Source organism: Xiphophorus couchianus, chromosome 2, assembly GCF_001444195.1.
Source record: "Xiphophorus couchianus chromosome 2, X_couchianus-1.0, whole genome shotgun sequence".
NCBI classification, from domain to species: domain Eukaryota; kingdom Metazoa; phylum Chordata; class Actinopteri; order Cyprinodontiformes; family Poeciliidae; genus Xiphophorus; species Xiphophorus couchianus.
The window spans coordinates 28,652,404-28,678,001 of NC_040229.1; the positions used below are offsets into that span (position 1 = coordinate 28,652,404).

General features: G+C 41.6%; 1 protein-coding gene across 2 annotated transcripts in view; it reads left to right on the top strand.

Annotated features, from left to right (window-relative positions):
* The window catches only part of kcnq1.2 (potassium voltage-gated channel, KQT-like subfamily, member 1.2), a 207,018-nt gene that overhangs the window by 24,367 nt on the left and 157,053 nt on the right, over positions 1-25,598 (top strand). The window contains exons 4-14 of one of the 2 annotated variants that reach the window (XM_028004588.1): positions 2,032-2,158; positions 2,338-2,416; positions 2,504-2,600; positions 6,409-6,549; positions 10,463-10,573; positions 10,700-10,795; positions 12,072-12,209; positions 15,299-15,464; positions 18,901-18,927; positions 22,421-22,474; positions 22,693-22,810. In XM_028004588.1, the coding sequence (XP_027860389.1) occupies positions 2,032-2,158; positions 2,338-2,416; positions 2,504-2,600; positions 6,409-6,549; positions 10,463-10,573; positions 10,700-10,795; positions 12,072-12,209; positions 15,299-15,464; positions 18,901-18,927; positions 22,421-22,474; positions 22,693-22,810 (1,154 nt within the window). The remainder of the gene's footprint in view (positions 1-2,031; positions 2,159-2,337; positions 2,417-2,503; positions 2,601-6,408; positions 6,550-10,462; positions 10,574-10,699; positions 10,796-12,071; positions 12,210-15,298; positions 15,465-18,900; positions 18,928-22,420; positions 22,475-22,692; positions 22,811-25,598) is intronic. The other variant, XM_028004596.1, reaches the window with a different exon arrangement.

Sequence of the window (25,598 nt, forward strand, 5' to 3'; positions counted from 1 at the left end):
CTTTTGGATTTCCTCCATCTGTCATAAAGCTGAATAGGTCTGTGTTTTTTTTTTTGTTTGTTTGTTTTTTTTAGTGTGTATTTGTGTGTGTGGTTTGTGCTTTAGCTACTGTCTCACTATGAAACTATCCTACTTTATCACCAATAGGGAGCGCATTATCAAAATTAATATACTATTGAAGATCATTTTGAATTCACACCCCATTTTGATCATTTACCACATTACAATCACAGGCTTCAACATACTTTTTTTTTTACTAGAATGTAATGTGAAAACAAAAGTAGTGCAGAATTGTAAAATGGGGCATTGTTCTCAAACTTTATTGCAAATAAAAATAAAAACATGGTGACTTTGCATTTGTGTTCAACCCCCCTCACATTAACATTGCTGAGTAAAATCTACTGCACCTTATTTTCATCAGCAGTAACCCAACTGGTACAATAGATAACTTTGAAGAGCATAGACTCGTAAGCAATAAGCCAAACTTTAAACCTGTTAAAGCATGGCTGTCCGCCTAAACTGATGCAACAAGCAAGACAATCTGTTTTCTGAGAGGACAATAGCACGAATGTGGAAGACGTTGATCTGATCAAATGAGACCAAAACCGAACTTTTTAGCCTCCACTCCAAAAGAGATGTGTGACGGAAAACTAACAATTCACATTGCCCTTAATTCACCATCCCTGCATCATGCTGTCAGCAGGAACAGGGAAGCTTAATTAGAATCCTGTGGACTCAGGACTTAAAGCCGAGACAGCTGCAATGATAACCTAAAGCAGGATGTACTCACATCTTTAAAAAGTCTCGAAACCATGAATTATCACATTGCAGAGTTGCATCAATACTTTAGCACAGGGTTAGGCCAACCAGAAATGCTTTGTCCCCGACTGTAACGTAAGACTTCTCCTTCAGGAGGAAGACTTTTGATGGACAGGTCATTGTTTTTCAAGCCTGGTGCCGCTGTGTTATTGCAGCAGGGCTGTCGGTATTACGTTTCATACGAGGGGTGGTCAGGGAGCGGGCAGCTCAGGCAAGTGCAGTCAATAAGGAGGCCACCCACGTGGCCAGTGGCTCCAACAGGCACTATGGTGGCTAAATATTATGGAAACACAGTGTCCAGGAAAACGACTTATTTCAAGTGTACACTGCAGAAACATAAAATCTTAAGTATTTTTGGTTTATTTTCTAGCGCAAATATCTTGGTACACTTGAAACAAGGCAAAACTATCTTAAAAGTAACTTTCCAGCAAGATATAGATGATTATTTTAAGTAATTAATTCCTTCATATTGTTGAAAATGAACTCGTTCTGTTGGCAGATACATTAATTTATCACATGGTGGAAAATGTCTTATTATAAGTGAAATAATATGCCAACGGAACTAGTGCATTTTCATCAATATTAAGAAATTAATTACTTAAAACAAGCATCTTAAAGTTACTTTCAAGATATTTTCCAAGTTACCTGAGATATTTGCACTAGAAAGTAGACCAAAAATACTTAGTAAAATCTGTTTTGGCAGTGTAATAAGGTACTTCTTGCACATGAGACTGGACAAAAATACTGGGCAAGATTTTGTGTTTTTGCATCGTATTCACTTCTTTTGCCAGTTAAATCCTATAGAAACACCTATACAGGTGAGACAAAGGGGCGAGATAAACCTTCACCCCTTCAACCGGTCAGACGCCACGTCTTCCTCAGGCCTCAATCACTTCGCCATTGACCCCGTCTCAAATACGAGCTGTCATCAACCATGTTATCACGCTCCATCTGGCCTGGAGGGTGGATGGGTGGTCTCTCTTCTTCTTCTTCTGCCTCACACACCTGTCATTGCTCCCTCCGTATCTCATTGCACATCTTGGTGATTGATAATAATAGCTTTAAATTAGCGATAATGCTCGGCGCTGTTATCGCTGCTTTCAGGGCGGACAAGCTGTCTGCGTCTACATCCCGTCGTCCTTTGTGTACGTTTTGCTGTTTTGTCTCTGAGCCTGTGGATTGAGGTAACCCTTTCTGCATTGTGCTCCGCAGGAGATCGTGCTGGTTTTGTTCTTTGGCACCGAGTATGTGGTCCGGTTGTGGTCAGCCGGCTGCCGCAGCAAATATGCGGGCATCAAGGGACGCCTCCGCTTTATCAGGAAGCCCATATCAATCATAGGTGCACCTGGCCTTTCTCTTTTGTACTATTAAGTCGCTATGAAAAGTGTTTTTTATATGTATACATAAATCACCTAATTGGATGATTCCAGTACTAATTTTGTTTTTCATGCCTCACGCCATTTTATTAAATCTCAAAGTTGAATTTTTGCTTGTTTTCCTGTTTTTTCTCTCTCTCAGATTTAATAGTTGTGATCGCCTCCGTCATTGTGCTCGGCGTGGGGTCAAACGGGCAGGTGTTCGCCACGTCCGCCATCAGGTAGCGTAGCGGTTTTTAGAAGCCGGTTCACTGAGTGAAACGGACTCGGATGAATGTGTCCGATAAGGCGGCGCTGTGTTGTTCCAGGGGCATCCGCTTCCTGCAGATCCTGCGCATGCTGCACGTGGATCGACAAGGAGGAACATGGAGGCTGCTGGGATCCGTCGTCTTTATTCATCGACAGGTGAGTGAGGAGAAAAGCCAGAAAAGTCAAAGGAGCCGCGATTCACGTGTGACACAGTCGATCTGTCACATTTACGGTTCCTGGCAAATGTATTCAGACCCTTGAACTTTTACCAATTTGTAGATATTTTATTGCAATTGTATGCTGTATCAACTTAGGTAGCATATAATGATTACAATTTCTTACAAATGAAAATCTGAACACTGGTGTGTAGAGCTGCAGAAAAAAAATATTCTATAGTGTATTATTCTATTCTATTGCTCAAATAAAATCTATTATCACAACTAATTGTGTAATAAGAAAAAGCCAGGCAGCTAAGCTAACTTAACACTGCTAATGTCAATGCTCAAACCTATTTTTGTTTGAATATAAACTGATGGATTCTGATGCAGTATGGAGCCTTATGGATTTTAAATGCATGCTCTATTTGTTTGCACTGTTTTTCCTCTCGTCAGTCACAGAATTTACACAGAATCTCTAGACATTTTGAATTGAAAAATTGTTTCTGAATCGAATCGTGAAACTAAAAATTGAAATCCAATCGCTAGACAGTGATCCGTATATATTTTTAGCCCCGAGTTCAACTCACCTCAGCTAAAGCCTAAACCTTTGCCCAGTCTTCTTCACCTCACAGCCAGGATAATCGGACAAGGTTCGGACTTTAAGTCTTGGCATCACGTCTTGACTTTGACTGGACCAATTTATGATCGTTATTCTGTTGGAACGTGAGCCTTTAGCTCAGTCTTAAGCTTTTTCCAGCCTTTGTCTTCCATGTCGCTGTATTTGGCACCGTCCATCTGACCAGCTCAACAAAAAAATCCCCCTAGCATGACGCTGCCACCACCATGTTTCATGCTGAGTAGGGGGCAAAAAGTTGTTTGGTTCTTGACATGGTTTGCGACAAACTCCAAATGGGACACATTTCAATATTTTCTTCAGTAAAAATCGTTTAAAATCACACACTATTTTTTGTATCATACACAATCCCAATAAAATCCATTAAGGTTCTAACATGACTAAACATAAAGAAGTTTAACCCCCCCTGTTATGTTGCGGGTCAAATTGACCCGCTTTAAAGTTAAAATTTATTTTTTTAAATAGTTGGAAGTTTTTTTTCTGCATGAAACGTTTTCTATTTGTTTTAATAGGTGCACTCTACATATAAATTGAAAAGGTATTAATTTTATAAATTTGCAACCCTCCCTCTCCCCCCCGGTTTACATATTACATAGATCCTGTTTGGGTCAATTTGACCCGACAGTCAAGTTGAAGGGTAAAAAGGTCAAAAGATTCCCAATTCTATGTTTCCTTGCAGCTATGAACCATATTACACCCCACACACACAAACACACCACACAACACTCCTACATGCACACGCCGACACACACAAGCCCACTTTCTCACTATTCTCTTTACTTCACTAGGAAACTGCGAGAAAGCAGAAAGTGTTCATACAACTTTTGACGGGAATCTTTTCTGTTCCCGTGGGGAAACTCCACCCACACTGAGTGACACTCAGCAGATGTGGAGGGAAACATAAATACTCTCTGCATGACTCATTTATCTTGATTTTAATCAGCGGGTCAATTTGACCCAGAACAGTATGTGTGTCTCAAGTTCAATTATAAAGATCACCCATTGAAAAAAGAATCTAAATGTAATATAAAAAAAATTCACAAAAGATCAATTTCAGATCCTGCGCATCCCCACTGCTCTCCAGGCCCCAATCATTGTTTTTTTTTTGTTTGTGTGTCTAGGTTTTTTTCAGTGGACATAAAAAATGTAAATTCCATTTTTTTATGTCCAAATGAGTAAATGAGTAGGTTGTTGTCATTGATCCTTAATTTTTGAGAAATAATAAAACATCATTGCACAAATATTGATTGAAATGGTTAGTATTGGAGTTAATAATCAGACACAAAAATGTTTTGGAGGAATTTTTTTGGTTTCTGACACTATTGCATGATTGCACTCTCTGGGTTAAATTGACCCAGGAACATTATTGCTGTACCTCAGAAACGAACATAACAGGAGGGTTAAGTGTTTTTTTTTTTTCTGAAAGCAGAGGCATAACTATTGCTTGTAAAGCAATAGCAATAATGGGGAGTTAAAATCCCCATTAGATTTCCTCCTGATGACATGGCGGTGTGCGTGCGTGAGCAAAAATCTACAGCAGATCTGGCTTTACAAGGAGAAGAAAAGGAGCAGTCAACCTTGACCGCTGTTTTTCTTTCTCCTCTTTATTATCGTACACTTGTTTTAGATTTCTCTCTTGTCTATAGACAATAGCGTCAGAGTAACGCTCTTTTCCCTAATCCCTGGAGAACGCTGTGTTCCTTTTGTCGGGTCAAACCTGACATTCACGTCTTTAACACATAAAGAGGTGTGGAACCTAACATTGAGGCTTAAGTGGAGAGGGTCATTAACCTATTTGTAAGAGTGAGCCTGATGTGATTCTTTCCCTCTTCTGTGTTGTTGGGTGATATGCTCCGTTTAGTCGAAATGCATCGCTCGTTAAAGAAGCAGATAGAGAAAGAGTACCTTCAGATCGTCACTGTTGCTCTCCACCTCATTCACACGAGCCATTTTATCTTCTAGTGTCTAATTTACAAAGCAGGGAGCACCAATGGTTTACCGGTGCAGCGAGTGCGGACATGTGGCGGTGGCTCAGTGGGAAGCTGTCTTGGGATGTGAAGGTTGTGGGTTTGATTTCATCTTCCTCGTGCCACATGTTCATGTACCCTTGGGCAAGGCACCTAATTTCAAGTTGCCTGACTACCTGAGTCTGAATGTTCAAGATTTTGGTGAAAGTTGCTGTAGTGTAAAGCGCTTCTGGTGGTCCCATTTACCTTTTTTGCATCAGGCCATTATGTTCCCTTACTTCCATCTTTGAAAGGTGAGTGCCAAAAACAAACAAACAAATGAAAAAAAACCCACCCAATTTCATACAAAAGTGAAAGAAAGAAAAAAAACCTCAGGAATCTGTGTATGGAAAAAATCTCATTGGATACATAAGGAGACAATGTAGGTGGATGGTTCCCCCCAGAAAACGTTCTAGTGCAGTCATTCATCCAGCGGCCCGTCGTGTTTGGGAGTTAAAAAATGTTTAAAGTTGACAGGAAATGTGAAATTATCACTTGATGATGATCTATTATTGAAAGATTGGAAGATTACTACCTGAACACCAACTATAAAGTCTTAAAATGTGCAAACATTTTAAAAAGACTTAAATAAATGAGCAATGTTTAGCCTGGTGGGGGCACAAGTAAAGCCTGGTGGCCCGCCAGGCTTATAATACACTGCAGGAAACCCTGAGATGTTTGCGCTTGTGCACCTGCAAAGTAAAAAGAAAAGAAATTGAATGTATTCATTTAATTGTTTCCCACCAACCTAAAAAGCAATAAAGAAAGTAAAATAAAAGTATCAAGTCCATAATTAATCTGTTTTCTTGATTGATATTTCACCTAAGAAATCAAATGTGCTTCTTAGTTTCAATCCCCGACGGAGGGGTGATGCGTTCACTCCTGCATGAAATCCCAAGTCGACCTTCCCTCTCTCACACAACCAGCCGCCTGTCTGACTTCATGTTTGCACTGGATTGTTGTTTACTTCAAGTAATCTAAACAGGTTTCGCACTCGACTCTCAATTCTTTAGAACTGTGAATTAAACAGATGTCTGTTTAAACATCTCTTTTGTTATGACACGAATAAACAGCATACGACTAAAGCCAACCTGTCGAAGCTTGAGCCTCCATCCTGTACTTCATTTCACTGTTTCTTCTCTTTCCCGACCGTTGTTTTCCCTCAGGAGCTGATCACCACCCTGTACATCGGCTTCCTGGGTCTGATCTTCTCCTCGTACTTCGTCTACTTGGCGGAGAAGGACGCCGTGGACGAGGAGGGCAAGACGGGTTTTTCCAGCTATGCTGACGCGCTGTGGTGGGGCGTGGTAAGGCAGCAGACTGAAACGCTCCGCGTTCAGAGAGTCTTAGAGGATTGTTAAAGTACTCACCAAAATGTTTCAGATCAAATGTTTCAGTTATTTTATTTATTAGGTGGGAAAATCTATCCAAACCAGCTTGGCTCGATGTGAAAAGTAGTTGCGCTCTAAGCGTAATGACTAGTTGTACATCATAAGTGTGTGCGATGGGTCACTGTGGCCCAGTTTTCAAGTGTTTAAGGTCATGCCACAGCATTTGAATTGCATTTATGTCTAGACTTTAACTAGGCCACTCAAAATCCTTCTTCATCTTCCTTTTAGACATTAAATGGTGCACCTTTTGGGATGTTTTGGCTCATTATGCCTCTTGGGCTTGAGCTTACGCTCACAAACTGACAGCTGGGCATTTCCCTTTTTGAAATTTCTGCTAGAGAGCTGAATGCATGGTTCCATAATTTACAGCTAATCACCCAGATCCTGAAGCAGCAAAGAAAGTCCACACTGTTACAGTACTACCACCACCTCCGAGATCCTCTAAGATTCGTTTTCCTCAAACATCATGCTGGGTGTCCATAAGAGCTGTGAACCACATCACAGAACCAGACCCGAACATGGAGAAGCAGCGTTCAGTGTTTATGCTCCACTAATCTTGAACAAACTTCTAGAATCCTTTCACTCATCAGTCCGCAGAACGTTTTGCTGATATTTGTGTTATTTTTGGTCAGTAATGGTTTTGACCTTGGAGCTCCCAGCCATCTGTTGCCCAGTCTCTCTCTCTCTCTCTCTCTCTTTTTATTTTGTTGAATCACGAACAATGACCTCAGGTGCTTTAAGTGAGGCCTTTAGAGTTGATGCACTCTGGGGACAACCCTCGTAGGTCAAGCACTTCCTGAAAGGTTCACCAGTGGAAATGTTCACTGTGTTTTCACTGTGGGTCTCAAAGCCTTAGAGACGCCTCTGAAACCTTTTCTAGACGCATCTGTTATTAAACTCCCTCAGCTTTCGGATGATCTGTTGCTTTTTACTAAATGTCGCCGGACAGCTTCTGTGAAAGCAGCTTCTTAATTCTACGTCTGGTAGCAATCAGGTTTCTGAAAACTGCTTTTGGCATTTAAGGTTATGCTAGTCTGAATTTTTAAATGAGTCTTTATGATCCGAGATATTTAGGTGCAACAAGAAAGCGACATCGGAAGAAATCTGTACGGGAGAAATACATTTTCCCGGCGCTGTGTAGCCAGAATCATGACTGAAGTCAGCCCCCTCGCTGAAAAGGTCACAACCAAAATCAGGATTTGTTCTGTTGTTAAAGAACAAAATTAAAGTTAAAAAGCACATTTAATTGAAAAATTGAATGTGGGCACCGTAATTGGATGAGTGATCATCTTCCTCTTGCTTTTACTCTCAGTTGTTTTCTGTTTTATCGTGCAGGAACAAGACAGAAACAGATAACCCAAACGTGTCAGCGCTTTCCCCGCTCTGCGTCTCTCTCACTCCTGCGTGAAGGCTCGGGTTTCCAGAGGAGTTAATTAAACTTTTGAATTGAAAGTGTGGAATAATGAGAAACCTATGGCAAGCCTTGTGCAGGGGATCAGCCTGACACAAAGAAGACGGTAATAAACCATTCACCTCTTGCATCTTTGCCTCAAAGAACTTTTAGAGCACCAATATAAAGTGTCAGTTCCCTTAATTAAAACTTTAATAGCGGGGTCGCTACCTTTATGTAACACGGGGTTACAAGGATCACGTCGTTCCTCCCCCGCTATGCGCAGGCTGTTATTTGTGATTTCTTCTTCTTCATTCTTTTTTTTTTTTCTGTTCACAGCACAGAGAAAAAGAACCCCACTCTGGGATTTACACTTCTCTGTGGTTTTCAGAAACTGTAAACTCGAGAGTCATGATATGCGCTTACAATAGGTGGGGTAAGGAATGCAAGTGTTGCGTGTGGGTGTGTGTGTGGGTGTGTGTGTGTGTGCGTTTGATGAAATGACACTGTGTTGATGGGAACCTGCTAAGCTTTTCCACAGCGCATTCCTTCTCTTGGCATGATCTGGACGTTCGGATGTGCAGGTGCACCGCACAGCTGGAGGACGAGCCAATGCTATGAATCATATCCCAGACTCCTTACCCTAAAGCCTCGCTCTCCTCCCGCAGACCGTCTTTTCCTTTTGCCTGTTTCCTGTTGCTGATTGTTAGATTATGGCGCTCATTTCTGTTTACACTCCACAATCGAAACGGGGCGTGTTATTAGATTGAGATCCATATGGTGGGTTACATTGCTGCTGTTATCAATGTTGGACAAAGTACTCAACTCTACTCGAGTAAAAGTATTAACACTTGTGGTCAACTAGGTGACACAAAAAGTCTATGCCGCTTGTAAAACCTTCAGCACAAAAGTGCAATCAAAATATTTTCATTCTTCTTTTCTTTTTTTCTTAAAATGTCCCCACGGCAGAAAAAAAAGAAGAGAAACTTTTTTCTTCTGCCCACAAATATCAACACAGGTAACAATAAGCAATACCATGCGTAGAACCATACAAACACCAAACCAGTGAATCCATATGACCTCAGTTGCACTGGTTTCTCCGCTGCTGGATTCTGCCTGAACGAAAGCGGGAGCTCAGCTTAACGAGGGTGAGGTAATTACAAGTCTCAGGTGTGACGTGTGATTGGTTCCCCTTTTTGTGAGGCAAAAATGAACTGATTGGAAAATATGGCCAAAATTGGGCCTTGTGGATGTGAATAATGTGTGAATAACGGTGCAGTAAGTGATCAGAATGTGAGGCCTAAGAGTCGTTTAGGACTTTAGCTGGTGAGGAGACTTGAAGGATTTTATGTTGACGTAGCAAATCATAAGGTTTCTTTCTTAATTTTCTATCTGCTCCATTTTGAACAAAGTGTGTAAAATCGCATGTCAGCCGGCCTGACTATTTGTCTCACATCTAGTTATTTTTTTCTATTGGAGGAATCCGATCCCCACTCTGAAACCATGGCAGTGGCTGTCGGCATCACATTAAACCTCAATATTTACATTAAAGTCTGTATGCTGTAAGGGACGAGGCCCTGTACATAATTTAAAAACCAGCCCTCTGAGGTGTGTGTGGGGGCGTGTGTGTGTGTGGCTTTGGAGCGGTTTTGGCCCCACACTCTACAATCTGAATGAAAGGACCTGTTTTGTGAGTAGAGCGTTCCACTCTTATGTCAGGAGGACATTGTTTAGTCATCGGATTTGTGGATGAGTGATTAAATCCCCCCGGAGCTCCGCCCAGCCCCAACATACACCAGCCCGCCTCTCCTGCCTCCCCTCTTTCTTTCTTTTGCCCTCAAAGCTCTTTAAAGTATCTCACCTTACATCAGCCGCTTTGTGTCGGCGGCGCAGCGGTGGCTCGCCCGCCGATGCCCCACAGACACCCACACTAAGCCGAGCGCGCTCTGAATGTGTCAGGACTGGCTCGGCTTTCAGAGCGGGGCGCACATGCGAGCGCGAGAGCTATTTGTTTTCCCTCCTCAGCCCTGCAAATTCCTGCACTCAGTGAGGATTAGTGGATGGGAATCTCATTCCCCCCCCTGGAGAAGAAAGAAACCCAAATGCCTCCGCAATCATTCAGACAGTTGTGGGGCAACTCGACAATGGCCGATGAACTTCTTTATTGTCCAAATCAAGGTTTAGGGTCTTTGAAAGACCGTTTTATAGCATTTCCATTTAATTAAAATGAAAGAGGATTTAATATAGCTGTTTTATTTGACATTAAAGTTTCATTTTAAACGAGACCTCTGCAGTAAATGTGTAATAATTCGCCGGAGGAAATCCCAGCTTTCATTCTCATGAACACTTTATGAGTCAGATTGGGGGTTTTGTTTTGGATAACCGTGGTTGGTATGAGAAAATCTCAAACCATTTTCAATTTTTTTTTTCTCCCCTCAGGTGACAGTCACCACCATCGGATATGGAGACAAAATTCCTCAGACGTGGATAGGGAAGGCCATTGCCTCCTGTTTCAGTGTCTTCGCTATCTCTTTCTTCGCTCTGCCTGCTGTAAATACAATTTTATCTAGATCATATGCAGTTTTGCATTTTGATGTATTATGTACTTACTTCTAGCCTCTAAATTCAAAGTAAAATATCTGAATGTTGAAGTTGTACTATACTTTTCCTGTTTAGGGGATTTTGGGTTCAGGGTTTGCCCTCAAAGTCCAGCAGAAGCAGCGACAGAAGCACTTCAACAGACAGATCCCTGCTGCGGCCTGCCTCATCCAGGTAATCGCCATGGAAACCTGCACTACTTTCTCCTTAGACAAGTGGAAGCGTTTTTATTTTACATGTATCCCTGTTAAAGTTGCCCAATGTGATTTCTTACCAACAATTTTTTGGCAGTCAAATTAAATCTAAAGCTGAAACACAAATGAAATCGATTCTTGTTGATACAGAGTGGAAGATTCAAACAAGTTTGAAGGTGCTTGAATAATAATAATAATAATAATGCATTTCAAAACATCCAACCACTTTATAACATTAAAAACACAAATTAATCAGTTCTTACTTTAATTTTTTTAACTAAAAAATTAAAGTGAGAAGGCTAACCTCAACAGATGAGTTTTGAGTTGAGGCGTATTGTGTTCAGTTAGACCTTTTTACAACTTTATAATTTGCTATGTTCCTTTGTCTTCATTATGAGTAATTCTAATTCCTGTCAGCCAAATCAACTGGAACGCCCCGGCCCCAATGTCAGATTATACACCCCAAAATTGGGAGACTTTTTCAAAACACCGACTTCGATATCCAATATGGCAGCTCCTTGCCTCAAAAATTGTGTGCTGTGGTGAAAACAGGCTTATTTTACAAGACACACTTGTAAAAGTACATCTAAATCAATGCTACGTGTAGCAACTGCAACTCTAAACTGAGCAAATTAAAAATGGTATGAGAAAACTGCAGCTTAAATAATATAATAGGTGTGAACAATGGCTACTTGGGTTAACGCTAAACTCATCTGTCTGCCGCTGGACTACTACGCTCTGCTTTTTGCTTGTCTGTCACTACATGTGTGTGAAAAGGGATGCTTTTATAAAGCGTTGTTCTTTAATTATGAACAGTGCAAAACTGTAAAGATTGGATTTTCTTTCATACTATAAACAATTTCTACCTTTCTTATCTCACCCACGTTTTCTTTTTTACCTGATGGTTACTATCTCTTAAACTGATCAAAGATACACCACACAGGGCTCCAATGGATATTATGGCATCCTAGCCAAATGACTCTAAAAGTAATGTATGCCAGCAGATACCGGAACAGATCGTAATCTGACTGGTACACAGTCACTAAGATTCACCTGCATATTGCTCCGCTCTGTCTGGTTTCCTCTAAATGAAGTAACCTGCAAAAGAAACTAGTGGCTGTTTAATATTGTGTTGCACGCTGCATTTATTAATGTCAGAGACGTTGCCGTGCCAGAACGCCAAAGTAGGCAGTTTAGATTTTGTGGCGTTCGTTGGATTTTCCTTTTTGTCGTTTGTGACGACGTGTGTTTTCCAGACGCTCTGGAGGTGTTACGCTGCGGAGAAACCCAACGGCTGTGCTGCCACGTGGAAAATGTACGTCTTGACTCCAGAGGGTGTGGCCGCGGCTCAGGCAGACAGCGGCAGTCCGAGCATCAAGAAGCTGAACTTGGCGGTAACTGCTTCCTCGCTTCAGTTCATCCGAACTGTTTGTTAAAACTCACATTATGCATTTCGCCAGAGAGTTCCTCAGAACCAAGCTGAACGATTTCACATCAAGACGTGTAGACGTCAAACGCTGTTGGGTTGCATTACCTCATATTGCATGTGACCCTGACTGTATTGTCTTTTTGTGCTGTTCACCTTTTGCAACAATATTAGCTGTACTGTGTGGAGACCATAAAGCATAAAAAGGGCGAGTGAAGTTCCCACTAATAAACACACACGCTGAGGGACACAATGCCCAGAAAACACAAATACCCACACACAGCAGCTCCTCCTACCCCAAAAGGCTCGACTCCAGCAGGATGACTCGAGGCCTTTGTCTTCGCCGGACAAAAACCCAGTCAGTTGAGATGATGTCACCACCGCCTTTCTCATGGGAGTAAACCTTTGTCAAGTAGTACAACGACAAAAAAATCTTTGTGTCGCATTGGGCCCACACGTATTGGAGAGAATGAAGGCTGTTTCCGCTCTTTTCTGTTTCGGCATGTGACTTTCTCCTCTGTCCTTCCTCCCTTCTGCCTCTTCTCAGTCTTTCAAGATGCTTCCCCAGATTCTCCTGTAACCGGCTCGCTGTCACTCTCCTCTCTCTTCTCTGCCATTGTTACTTTTATTGGTAATGGTTTTCCTTTCGCTCTCATCCTCATTCACAAGTTTTCACAAAGTGTGTCCCTGTCTTGTCGTTTTGTTTTCTTGTGCACCGTTCGGCACTCTTTCGTAATTCCCATCAATGACTCAAGACATCATTTGTCCATTTAGGCTTAACTGCATGTTCATTTGGCAAATACCCAAGTCTGGCCCAGTCAGTCTAAATACTCGAGCCACATTGAAAGGTCACCTTCGTTATTTTGACTGTTTGCGTCGCGGCTCTGCCTGGAGACTGCGCGCTCACCGACTCACATCGTACGCAGCTATGATTTCACTCCACTAAACAAGAGATTAAACAGGCAACACTTATATCATCACAGCTTGAGTTCACGATTTGGTAAGACTGGGATGTGTAATGGAAGAAACGCTTTGTGTTAAATCATTGTTGCTGGCACGGCCTGGCCTTTTTACACCAGGGTGGGTGGCTGAATAGGTTCAGTTATTATTCCGAGAAAATTCTTGTCGAGCACATTTCCAAACACCTGCAAAAGATCCAAATCAAATGGACTGTGCTTTTTAATGGGCTGTTGGACACCAGCTTTTACAGCAAACGGGGAACGACGGCGGAACGCCACTCCGGAAAAATAAAAAACACAAAAACACGGGTTCATCTTGACTTGTAGTAACGGTTCAGGCTGGTGGTGATGTAACACTATGGAAGGTATTTCTTGGCACTTTTTGGGCCGCAGCAAACTCTCTAGATGTTGCTACAGATCACAGAGCATCCATCTTTTGATGGCCACTTCCACCAGGATGCATCTCCATGTCACAAAGCGGCCTGGCAATCAGTTCACAGGTCTCAGTTGTCCTCAGCGGGTACCAGATCTCAGTCCAATAGACCATCACATCAGCTGCTGTCCTCTTGTTCTCCCTTGATTTGGCAGCAGTGTGTGAAACATGGAGAAAATACGTCAAGTGAATAAAAGCAGTGAAAACTCCAATAAGCGTGTTTGCTGAAGAAGTCAAATGTTCTGCATATTTGTAGAAAAAAAGAAAAATGCTGAGAGAAAGTTGTCTGGTGTTCAATTATTGGCAAAATTGAAGAATCCTTCATATCACTATTGTGAATAAATAGTTATGTTTTCTACCTAGTGTCATTTTATTAGTGTTTTATTAGATTACTTTTAGCTATAACTTGAAAAGAAAGTTCTTGCCTGTCTCATTAACGGCTGCTATGCAACACACAATCTGCTCTTCCTTTACAAATGTCTGCAAAACGCTGTCGATATTCTCCTGTCGTTGAAAAAGCACAATTTTGCAATTCCTGTGTTTCCATTAAATAAGTGAGTTATTAAAACTCATTAAAAATCTACGATATATCCATAATCCGGCCAACAGAGGAGACGTAGGAGCCTTTTCAGGCTTTCGGCCCTTCATACGTCTGTGTGGCTACGTATTCAGTGTTTTTGGAAAATTGTAGCCAGCAATTTTACAGAAGATTCAACGCTTTCGAATCAACGCTGTTTTCTTGAATAAAAGTATTTTGAGTTTCTTAAGGTTCCGTTAAAGTGTTTGAAAGTGCAAAACTTTTGTCCGACACTCAGCTTTTCAATTTCTTAGTCTTCCTCTCTGTGCCAATTACGGCCTTACACTTGCACAGAGTACCCAAGACAAAACAGTATCATGTAGTACACCTTTCTAAGCAGTAATGCTCTAACCATTACGACTGTTCAGCTAAGTTTATATCGCTACCTAATAAAGTTCTTGATTATCTATTAAAATATTTTGGGGGCAGTAATAACTTGTGATTGAATGGCGTTGAGATTTTGCTTTCAGGACAAAAAGCTGAAAGCTGAACAAATTCTCCAAGGGTGAAACCTTGAAGGGTGAGGTACAGTTTGGTGACTAGAAACCCATCCATCCATCCGTCAGGTTTTTTGGCTGTGGAAGGAAGCCGGAGTTTCCAGGGAGAAACCATGTACCCACAGGGAGAACATGCATCCGCAGCTCAGGATTTGAACCCACGACCTTCTTGCTGCAAGGCAACAGCGCTGCCAACTGTTCCAGAAATGTACAACTTCTATGTCTTTCTCCTCAGTCAACCTTTCACAGCTGTTCTGCTGATCATTTTGAGTGTAAAACTACTTGACTTGAATTTTACGCTCCTTCAAACCAGAAATAGATTTCATGTGAGAGTGTTAATGACCCATCTGTTGCTGTTCACAAGCGAGATCAGTTCAGTGTCTGCAATGACGTGGATGTCTCACTAATAAGAGAAGAAAGTCAGGGAAAATCATTAAAACGTCAAACATGACCTCATCTTGGAACTGCTGGGTTTTTTGGGGTTTTTTTTACTGTTAACTCTCTTGGATTTATTACACTGTTATAATAAATAGGTTATTTACAGTTTAATCATAATGACAGCGGTGACCTGATGTTTCCTCTTTCTGTCAGAAAAAGGGGACTAAAAGACGGCTGAAGTCCAAAGGAACCGGATCTTTGGGTGTTGCCTCAGGGAGGGCCGTGTCGATCCCTCAAATCACGTATGATCACATTGACGACTCGGTGGAAAAGAAGGACGTCTCGTTTTACATCAAAGAGCCAAGGGGGACAGCTGAAGGTAATGCTCTACTGGGAAAAAAAAATAAATCTTTACTCTCATATCCCTTTGCTGTACAGTTTCAGCTACAAACTCGTATCAAATGCTTACTTGTAACATGCTCTGACTGAGCTTCTTTCACTCTGGCAGCTGTTTCAAAGAAAGCCTGCTAACCTTTTTTAAATTGCAATTCTTCCATCAGTCCAAGCGCATGAACTTGCCAAGATTATGCATGAGAGCACCAAATCCCACTTTATTGCCGCTTGATTAAACCCAGTCCCTCTGGATCTCTTGACAAGAGATTTGTTTTTTAAACTTGACACCTCGAAACGATTCTCGGAGAGTGTTTTGAAACAGGAACTCATACGGCAGTGCTATTAGCTTTGCTGATTTAACACGGGTGAAACAAAGCTTTGCTGAATGAACGCAGAGGTATTCACCATATAACCCTCGACCTTTATCGCATCGTGTCACGTTACAGCTGCCAGCTTCCATGTATTTTGATGGGATTTTCTATCCAACGCAAAGTAGTGTGCACTTAAACAATGGAAAGGAAAATGTTGCATGATTTTCAAAATCCATCCATCCATCCATCCATCCATTGACTTCTGCTCATCTGGAGTCGGGTCATGAGGGTTTCAGTAGGGAGGCCCATACTTCCCTCTCCACAGACACTCGTTCCAGCTCCTCCGGGGGAATCCCAAGGCGTTCCCAGGCCAATTGACAAACATAGTATCTGGGTCGTCCTCTGGGTCTCCTGTACCCAGGATGTACCCACAACGCCCCACCAGGAAGGCATCCAGGAGATATCCTAACCAACCCAATGCCTGGACCACCTCAACTGGCTCCTCTCAACATGGAGAAGCAGCAGCTCTACTCTCGAGTCCCTCCCCGATGACCGAGCTTCACACTCCATCTCTAAGGAAGAGCCCAGACATCATGCGGCGGAAGCTCATTTTGGGCGCCTGTATCTGCAGTCTCATTCTTTTGGTTATTAGACAAAACTTGTGACCATAGCAACGTAGATCAACCGATAAATCAAGAGCTTTGCTTTTTGTCTCAGTTCTCTCTTTACCATGACAGACCGGTACACCACCTACGTCGCTGCAGACACTGCAGCAGTCTGTCTATCAATCTCCAGCATTTTTCCCTCATTTGTCAACAAGACCTTAAGACACTTAAACTTCTCCATTTGTGGCCGCGCCTCTTCCCCAACCCGGAGAAGGCACTCTACCCTTTTTCAGCTCAAGATCATGGGGCTGAGGCACTGATCCTCATCATCATCAAATCGGTCCAGCGAAAGCTGTAGATCACAACCTGAAGAAGCCAACAGAACCAGATCATCAGCAAAGAGCAGAGACGAAATTCTGACCCATCTGTTACGGGGTCCAGGAACAAAACATGCTGAGATACTAAGCAGACACCTCACTCCCCTGCTTCAGCGTTGACTGAGGTCTGGGCTTCCTCTTTTAGTTTTTTTGTTGTTGTTTTGGTTTAATTTCTAATTAATAAAACTGCAACCAATGAGTATGTCACAGAAAATACACTTCTTAATTTGTTTGGAGGCATTAGAGCATCCACGGAAAGGTGCAGTGTCTGGGTTAATAGTGACCTCCAAAAATGACTCTGGCTGCTGAAAAATGTCCTGTAGCAAACCTCTGAGTTTTTCAGTGAACAGCTGTATGTGTGATGAGATTAAACTACACACAGGTGGACTATATTTACTAATTGGATAATTTCCAAAAGCAATTAGTTGCACAAGAGTTTACTGAGGGATGTCAGATTAAAGGGGGTTGGATGTAAATCCGCACCAAAACTCTTTGAACATTTTTTCATCCACGACACGACCTTACACTTCTTTTTGTTAGTTCAGGTTTGTGATGGTAAAACGACAAGTTCAGTGGGTACTTCTGTAAAGCACATTTAGACATTAAATGACGTCATGATACCATAGCGGCCTTGGGAATCCATGATCTCAGCAAAAAATAAATAAATTTGTTACTCTCTGAGGGGAATTTGGTGTTCAAAACAGCCTCATTGTGAACGGCATGTTTTTATGGCACTTCAGAAATGCCTTGCACACAGGTTGTGCTTTTGTGTTGTCGAAATTATGTTTGAAAAACCTCGCACACACCTATTCATTTTGAATGAATAGGTAGGTGTGTCCAATCTTTTGACCGCTACTGTGTGTTTATGTCTTTGGCGGAGTCGGAACAAAGGCTTAGAAATAGAGTTGCTGGCGGTAAAAAGAGTAACGATAATGGATTGAGTTGGTTTCTCACCAGTGGAGAGCGAGAAAACAGACATGGAAAGCACTTTGAGCCTCTCTGTAGTGTTTTACATTATGATGGGAGAAGCTGTTATGGGATGGCTCCTCATTTTCACGCAGTAAACAGAGACCCTTTCCTCCTCCATTCGGAGCCAAGATGGCTACCAGGTGCCTCCCTTAAGCCACATGGAAACTATTACTGCTTCAGTGGTGATTAGAGGTCATAGTTACAAGCTCTTTACGGTTTTTGTCCCCCTCATCCCACCACCCCTCGCTGGCCACAGACACTCATCAGGCTTAAATGGAGACTACTTAAAAATCCCAACTTGTCAAAGTTACAAGTGGGAATTTCTTGTAATCCCGTTTACAGTTTACCAAAGCAGTCACATCAAAGCCGACGTGTTTATGACAGCACACATGGCAAAGATTGATCAAAGAGTATTAAATCAACAGTTTGATCTGTGTGTGTCTAATTTCGGGATGATTTCAAATGTACATGCAGACAATGTACGGCGGATGGCGGGGGCTCGTTGGGGGAGGTGGCGTGGCTTCCTGTGTTAAAAGCCATCCCAAGCAAATTAACTGACCCAGATTCCAGGTTAATAAACAGAGTTTATGAGTTTTTCCTGTCAAAGCGCGCCGTCATAAAAGGAGCTGCAGTGACATAAACCTGACAAAAAGGCAAACCATCACTAGGAGAGCAGCTACCAACACCAGGAAGAGCTTAAGTTTTCCGCTTAATTGGGTGGATCTTGGAAAATGAGCAGACGGCGCGGTTGCATGGGAAAGAAGCAATGAAATTCAAGAGATGTCAAACCGCCTAGACAGCACATAACATCCTGTCTTTATGTATTGGGAATTTCTCGTGTTCGTGTAACAAATACTCCACGGTCATCAGTAAAGAAGCGAAGGTGACAAATTGAGGGGAAGACGCCATAGTCTGCAGCCTGCAGTCTGTAATTATAATGTACGAGTTGAAGAACATGGGGTTTGTGTCAGATACATCAATGAATATATCACTGAATCTAAAATAGTTTTTAAACATGGTACATGGCGCTAACAAATTATTTTTTTAAACAATTGTATGCAAATTTAACTGAGTGGAAGGTGACTAATATTTTTTTTTAAAGGAGATTTATCTTTTCTCATACCTTGTTATATCTGCCTTATATTTGCCGTTTTTTGCAGGGATTACCAGGATGTTCAGGAAAACAGGTGAGTTCTTCGACCAACCATTAAATGAGACACGTTTGCTACAAAGCTCAGTGCCTTGCAAAAGTATTTCTACCCCTTTAGCTTCACTGTATTCTGATAGAATTCATGTAAAATTCGCTAAAACGATACGCAATCTTTACATTTCCTATTGCAAATCTGACGTGCGTGCCATGCATATGCAATTAGCAACTAAATAAAAGACACTTAGCCAGCTGTGTATAGTTTATATCTCATAAATCCAGATGTTTTGTGAAGGCCTCAGAGGCTTGTTTGTGAATATTGGCAAACACACAGCATTGTGAAGACGAAGGAAAACAGCAGACGGGTCAAGGATGATCGTCTGAAATGGAAAAAGAACGACACAACTCTCCAAAAAGATCCTTAGCTGAAAGGCCAATGCAGTGATGCAGACATTAAATTGTCTTTATGGTTGTTTTTTTGTCTATCCCTGCAAAACAAACTACGGATAAAAAAAAAAAGAAGCAAGAAGATCGTTCTCATATCCGAGAAACAACCAACCAATAGTTTTGCGCAGTTGACCGTTTATATCTGCGCAAAGTTGATGGAGACCCACCTTAAAATGCTTGCAGTTGTAATTGCTGTAAAAGGCAAAACGTTTTAATTTGTGAAAGAAAAAAAAATTCCTGTGGGGTCTGAATAGTTTTGCAAGGCGACCGCATGTTTTGCGTGACTGCTTGCATCAAGTTGATGCTCTAGGTAACCCGGCCTTCAGGTCCTTATTTACGTCTTCTCTCTGCTACTTCTTTTCAAGTTAAAGCAGACACACAACTTGTACAAGTGACGCAAAAGTATTTTTCACTGTTGGACAAGGATCCACTTCACTAAGTACTTCTATTTACTATTAAAAACCCGTTTGTTAATCATTAGCCAGCCTGTCCCTTTAATATGGCCCAGACTGTATTTCAATTAGACTTGCTGGCTGGCTGAGTCTTTGTCCTCAACCGGACCAAACCAGAGCCAAACAGAGACACTCTCAAGCGCTGGTCCTGAGTTGACCCGGCCTGTTTTCTTTACTCGGTGCCCTGCCAAGAGAATGGGTGAGTGACGGGACTTGCGTGGCTAGATATGGACCAAGTCCTCGGGGAAACGGAGCACACACAGGCTGGGACGCTAGAGAAAGGTAGAGAGGTGGGGAGCGAGGGGAGATGTAGAGTTGATAAACTGCCATTGTGGAGCTGCAGTGGTTAGAAATGAGTGGCTCATTGTCTGATTTTAGTTGTTCCACTTATCTATCTGGCTCAGACCAGCTCCCCCTGTCTGAGAGAATAACTCAACGCAGCGCAGTTTCTCTATCTCCTTATCATTTTTCTTCTCCTTGTTTTTCTTTCACTGGACGGTCAAATCAGCCACTTATCCAATTCCAGTCGTTTTAAGACTGAAACAAATTCGCAACCACATAAAACGATCCCTGAATGCAGCTCTGGTTATATTTGGATATTCTACCTATTCTCTTACTTCCACTTCCGCTCTCATTGCCCGTCTCCACCTCCACATTTGACATTGTCGGGCAAAGCGGATGATGGAACACAAGTGGCTTTGAAAGGCTTTTACTTGAATTGGAACGGTCATTCTGTACTTGGACACAGATTTGCCTCGCCATTCTTCATCACAATGGAGGCTTGGTGCTTTGGAGGAGAGACACGTCAAACTCTGCTGACAGTCTGGCTGCAGGTCAAGACCCGGCTACACATGTTGTTCTTTGCTGTTGTTTTTAGCCGCCCCAGTCGGCCAGCCAGCTGCACTGCTGAAGTGGAGCTCTTCAGTTCCTCTCTCTCTCTCTCTCTGGCTGTGTCGGGTCCAGACTTCTCTGAATAAACCTGAACTTTTCACTTTTTGTCGCACCGCAAACGTGAATGTCTAACGTGATTCTTATCTTCGGTCATACACTAACGCACAGTGATTCATCGTAGAGGAGATGGAGGATATGAGTTATGTTTTTTGTTTGCTTTTACAAATGAAAATCTGAAAAGTGTGGTGTGCATTTACATCCAACCCTCCTTTACCCTAAAACGCCTAAACGAATCTGAGAATAATTTAATCTCGGTATAAATTAAGCCGTTCTATGGCCTTGAATGTGTTTTATAGAACATTGCCAAAAAATGCTAACTCTGGGGGAGCTGCAGCTGCTGTTTTGTTGAGTACTTCATAAATATGGCCTTAAAGGGCCAGTACCATGTAAAATTTACTCTTTTTTTCAGCTTTTCATCATGTTACAATGTTACTCCTTCATCAAAAACGTACCTGGAGTGTTACTTTGATTCTTTCTTGCATGTTTGAGAAATCCTTTAATTTTCCTTGGCAACCATTCAGCTGTGCAAAACTCCTAGACGGACCTGGCTCCGCCTTCAAGGCGTAGCTCCTACTCTGAGTTGCAGGTCCAACTCACTCAGCTTCTGCCTCACAGAACAGCCCTTCCCTGTGACTTTCCATTCGGGTCCTGCAGACTAGCTAGCAGCAATTAGCAAAGAGCTGGTGGGACTGTGCATCTCCTGAGCTCATTAAGGAGCTACTTCTCACTGAGAAGATGAGAAAGACAGGGGTTAATAGAGGAGCCATGTTGATAACTTCCGGAAGGCGGAGTTTCAGAAGGAGCCAGAGTTCCTTAAAGAGACAGAGGCCCAATTTCAAGACATCAAAGTAAAATTTCTTTCAAGCCATGTTTGGCATTTATATCGCATTTTTTTAACAACTGAAGCACCGTGTGCCTGGAAAACTCATAACACAGCCCCTTAATGAAATGATGACAAGATGCACTAACTTTCTTTCACCAGGAGAAGAAGTCTTGAATACATGGACATATTTGGAAAACGTTTTCTTGCGCCCTTTGGCCCGCAGGCATAATTTCTTATGTTGTGGAAAATCAACACTCATCCCGAACTCACTGTCCCCAATATGCAACTAGGTGGTGGCAGCGTCATGCTGTGTGGGAATGTTTTACTTCAGAAGAAACCAAACAGTTGATCCAAACATATGACGATGTTTAGGTAAATTTATGGGGTAAATTCCCCATAAATCCTGGAATAAAAACTTTCTAGAGACTGCCAAAGACTTGACACTGTGGCCGGAATTGACCTTGACCCTAAAATTACAGCAACAACAACGATTAAATTGTTTGGATCAAAGAGTATCGACGTGTTGGACTTGTTTATTCAAGGCCGCAATATAAATCCAGTTGAGAGTGTGTGAAAATAAGTATTCACACTTTTCATCAAATCGGACTGAGCTTGTGCTGTTTCTCAAAGGAGAATGGACCAACGTTTTAGTGGACAAATATGAAAAACACGTATTTCTAACTGCTCTTAAATACGGCTGTGTGTTTGATCTGTCACAACATCCCAGTAAAAAACATTGAAGTTGGTGGTTTTAATGTGACAAAATTTGAAACAGTCTTACATTTGTGTGAAGGCTTTTGCTAGTTTTGGGGCCTATTTTCTAATTGACTTTTCTTCCTTTATGTGTTCCTCACTTTTAGGCCCTCCTCACCACTCTTGGTCATCTTTCACTCTGAGCTGCCCTGCTTCCCCAGGTACTCTTCTGTTTATCTGCCTTATTCCAGTTCTCTTATTTATATTACAACTAACATCTCAGTTCCTTTTGATACTTCATTTATATTCATTGGAACGCACAAGTCGTCTTTATCCAGCAACTTGACCACCTGGGCTAGTGACGCTGTTCCAAGCTTGTAAACACTTTCCTGGCTACGTTCCGACTGGTAACTTTATCTCGTGTCTTTGTCCCTTACAGTAAAGGGGAGTGGCAATAAAAGCACGTCCATAGACATCTCCCGCGCCAACAGCCTAACCGATGACCTAGATGACATGAGTGAGGATATTCCCTTGCCGGTGGTCACCAACAAGAACCAGTAAGTTCACCCCCCCCAGCCTCACCCCCTTCCCAAAGCATCACCCTCTGCTGATCTCCATTATCTGATTCATTTTAGTCTGATTTCCCTCCTGGTTGTAGTGCCTGGAGTTCCTTTGTCAGAGCGGAGAGCCACTTTAGCTGCTTTCCAATTGAAGCTTTTTGTTGAAGTCTCTTGAGGGTTAAAGAGACTCTCGAGGGGCCAAGGCCATATCAGGTACAGAGGGCTGTGAAGGGGATTATCCCTTCATTCTTGAGGGAAACGGTGAATGGGTTGTAGAACATGTTATGGTACAGATGGCTTGTCATCACTTGCCCTCACTGAACTCATTGTTGTTTGCTGTGTGAATGCAGAATGAATGCTGATGCTCGCCCTTCCTCCCACTGACCTGGTCATTCAAATGGGTTTCACTTAGGTGAACCTCTGCGTAATTCGATTTGGTTGGCTTCCTGTGTCGTCGCATGCTGACTGCTTTGTTGACTAAGTCTCAGTCATTCACTAATCATTCATCTTTTCCGAGGTTTTGACACCAGAACTTCAACATTGTGGAAAGAAAATGTGACAAGAAATGCTCTGTTTTCCTTAAAGATCCATTGAAAAATTTATGCACAGTGTTTTGTATCATATATTAGCAAAAAGCATGATTCGTCTGATTAGTCTGCATGGCTAACATGACTGACAATTGTGTGTATTCTCTGTAGACCATTACCTTAACGCAAGACACTTCCAGTCCATCAGACTTTTTGTTTATAACCAACCAAACACTGATAAGGTGTTGACAGACAGAAAACGTTCGATGGCAGATCTCTGTTTCTTTTTTTGGTGCACCTTAAAAAAAAGGTGCACCTTTTTCATAAGTTTCATAAGACAGAAACTGTCGTATGAAAATAGCGAAGGGACGAATGGACCAGGTCGAACACAAATCAGCAGATTTCACATTTGTTGTAGAGAAAAGTTGCATGCAGGTGTTTTTTCATCCACAATATTTTTGCATGCAACTACGCAGTCACTGTTTTTTCAAGAAATAATACAACGCTGCAGACCGAGCATACAAAAACTGAGCCTTTTCTCAAATATAAAGACAAATGTAAATGTTTCATTTTTTTAATATATATTTTAGACCAACTAAAATATAAATATGCTTTCACTCTGTGTTGCACAAGCAGTGTGATTTATAGACTTTGTTTGTTTCTAAAGAACTTACATTTTTTCATGTGCTCTTTTTACCCAATGTTTGATAAATCTGACTGTATTTAGCCTTATTGTGGTTACATATTGTATTATAGTGTATGTAATTGTTAGGACAGCTTTTAAACTTTTCTTGAACAGGTGTGAAATTCAATCTGAGACCTTTCCTGTCCCCTCATTTGGACTCTCATGGTCCTGAAAGAAGCATTTTTTTGTGAGCAGTCTTGGTTTGCACAGGCTCTTTAAATAATTATTTTTTCTTTTTATATATTTGTTGAAACTGCAGCTGTGTTGTGACAGTATGGTGTGAGACAGGTGATCTGAAAAAATTAAGCTTTCCCAGTGCTCCCGGTTCTAACTAGAGATAACCAATCAGAGCCAGGGGGCGTGTCTTAGCGTTGTCAATCAACCTCTGTGTTGCGCTGCTCATCATCCCCCTCTCTTGCTCTCTGTAGCCCTGCAGCTAACGGAGCCTGTTGTGAATGCTGTTGTGAAATTTAAAAAATATTTAAACTTTAAATATTTTTTACAGTAAAAGCCATCAAAAACAATTAACTGGCTTATTGTGCAACCTAAAACTAGTTTGATTGAAAAAAGGAGAAAAAATACAGGTAAAAAGAGAACTGTAGTACCTTCTTGTGGAAAATTAGAGACCTCATGAAACATTTAAACTTTACAGGAACAGACATTGAACTACGACACATTTCTAATTTGTGTTTTTTCAAATGTCTAAATTGCTTTATTATTTAAATTACAATGAATACATTTAAAAGTACTTGCATTGTATGATTTTGAAAAAAAGCTCACTTTTATTGTCTGTAGATGTTGTATTTTTGATGCCATTTGTTCATCCTGGGGGCCATTTGTACTGCAACATAACTACAGGATAAACCTTTCGTTCAGCTATGTAACCATTATGTCCACACTACATCGGCAGAGAACCAACCAAATACGGTTTTATTTGTCTTTTGTTATTGTTTGTGAATGCTGATTTCTTCACTCGGATCTCTCCACTGATGTTTGTTGTTTAGTATTATTTGCTCTAAAGGTCCAAACCCTCTGGTAGCCTTTTGAACCTACTTTCAAATCTGTAACTCATTCTTTATCACTCTAACTGCTTTGTAATTCAGTTTCAACTAATCCTTCAGGACTAATGAAAACGACAGTGACATACTGACTAACATCCTCCGCGTCAATCGTTAGTGCCCCATACATTCTAACAAAATGTCTACTTTACATGGTAAAGAGACTAATACCAAAGCCTTAACCAAACTAATAAAATAAACTAACAAAACCAAGCATAATGTAAAGCAGTCATGAGTGGGAAGATGCCTTTTCTCTGTCTTGCAGTCGGTTGACCTGCCCCTCCATGGCATTGGTTCAGGACTCCTTATCCACACATCAGTTAAATTCTTCAAGGTACTGTACTGGGCTTTACCAACATTGGTTGTCTCTTGTCCTTCTCTTGTTCTCCTCCTAGTAGAAAAACTTACACATTGAATCTTTGCCATCAAATGACCGTCGGTCACTTCCCAAACGTCTATGAATCATTTAGATGTGTCATGGTCTGACGAAGCCCATTTTGTATTAGGTATAGACA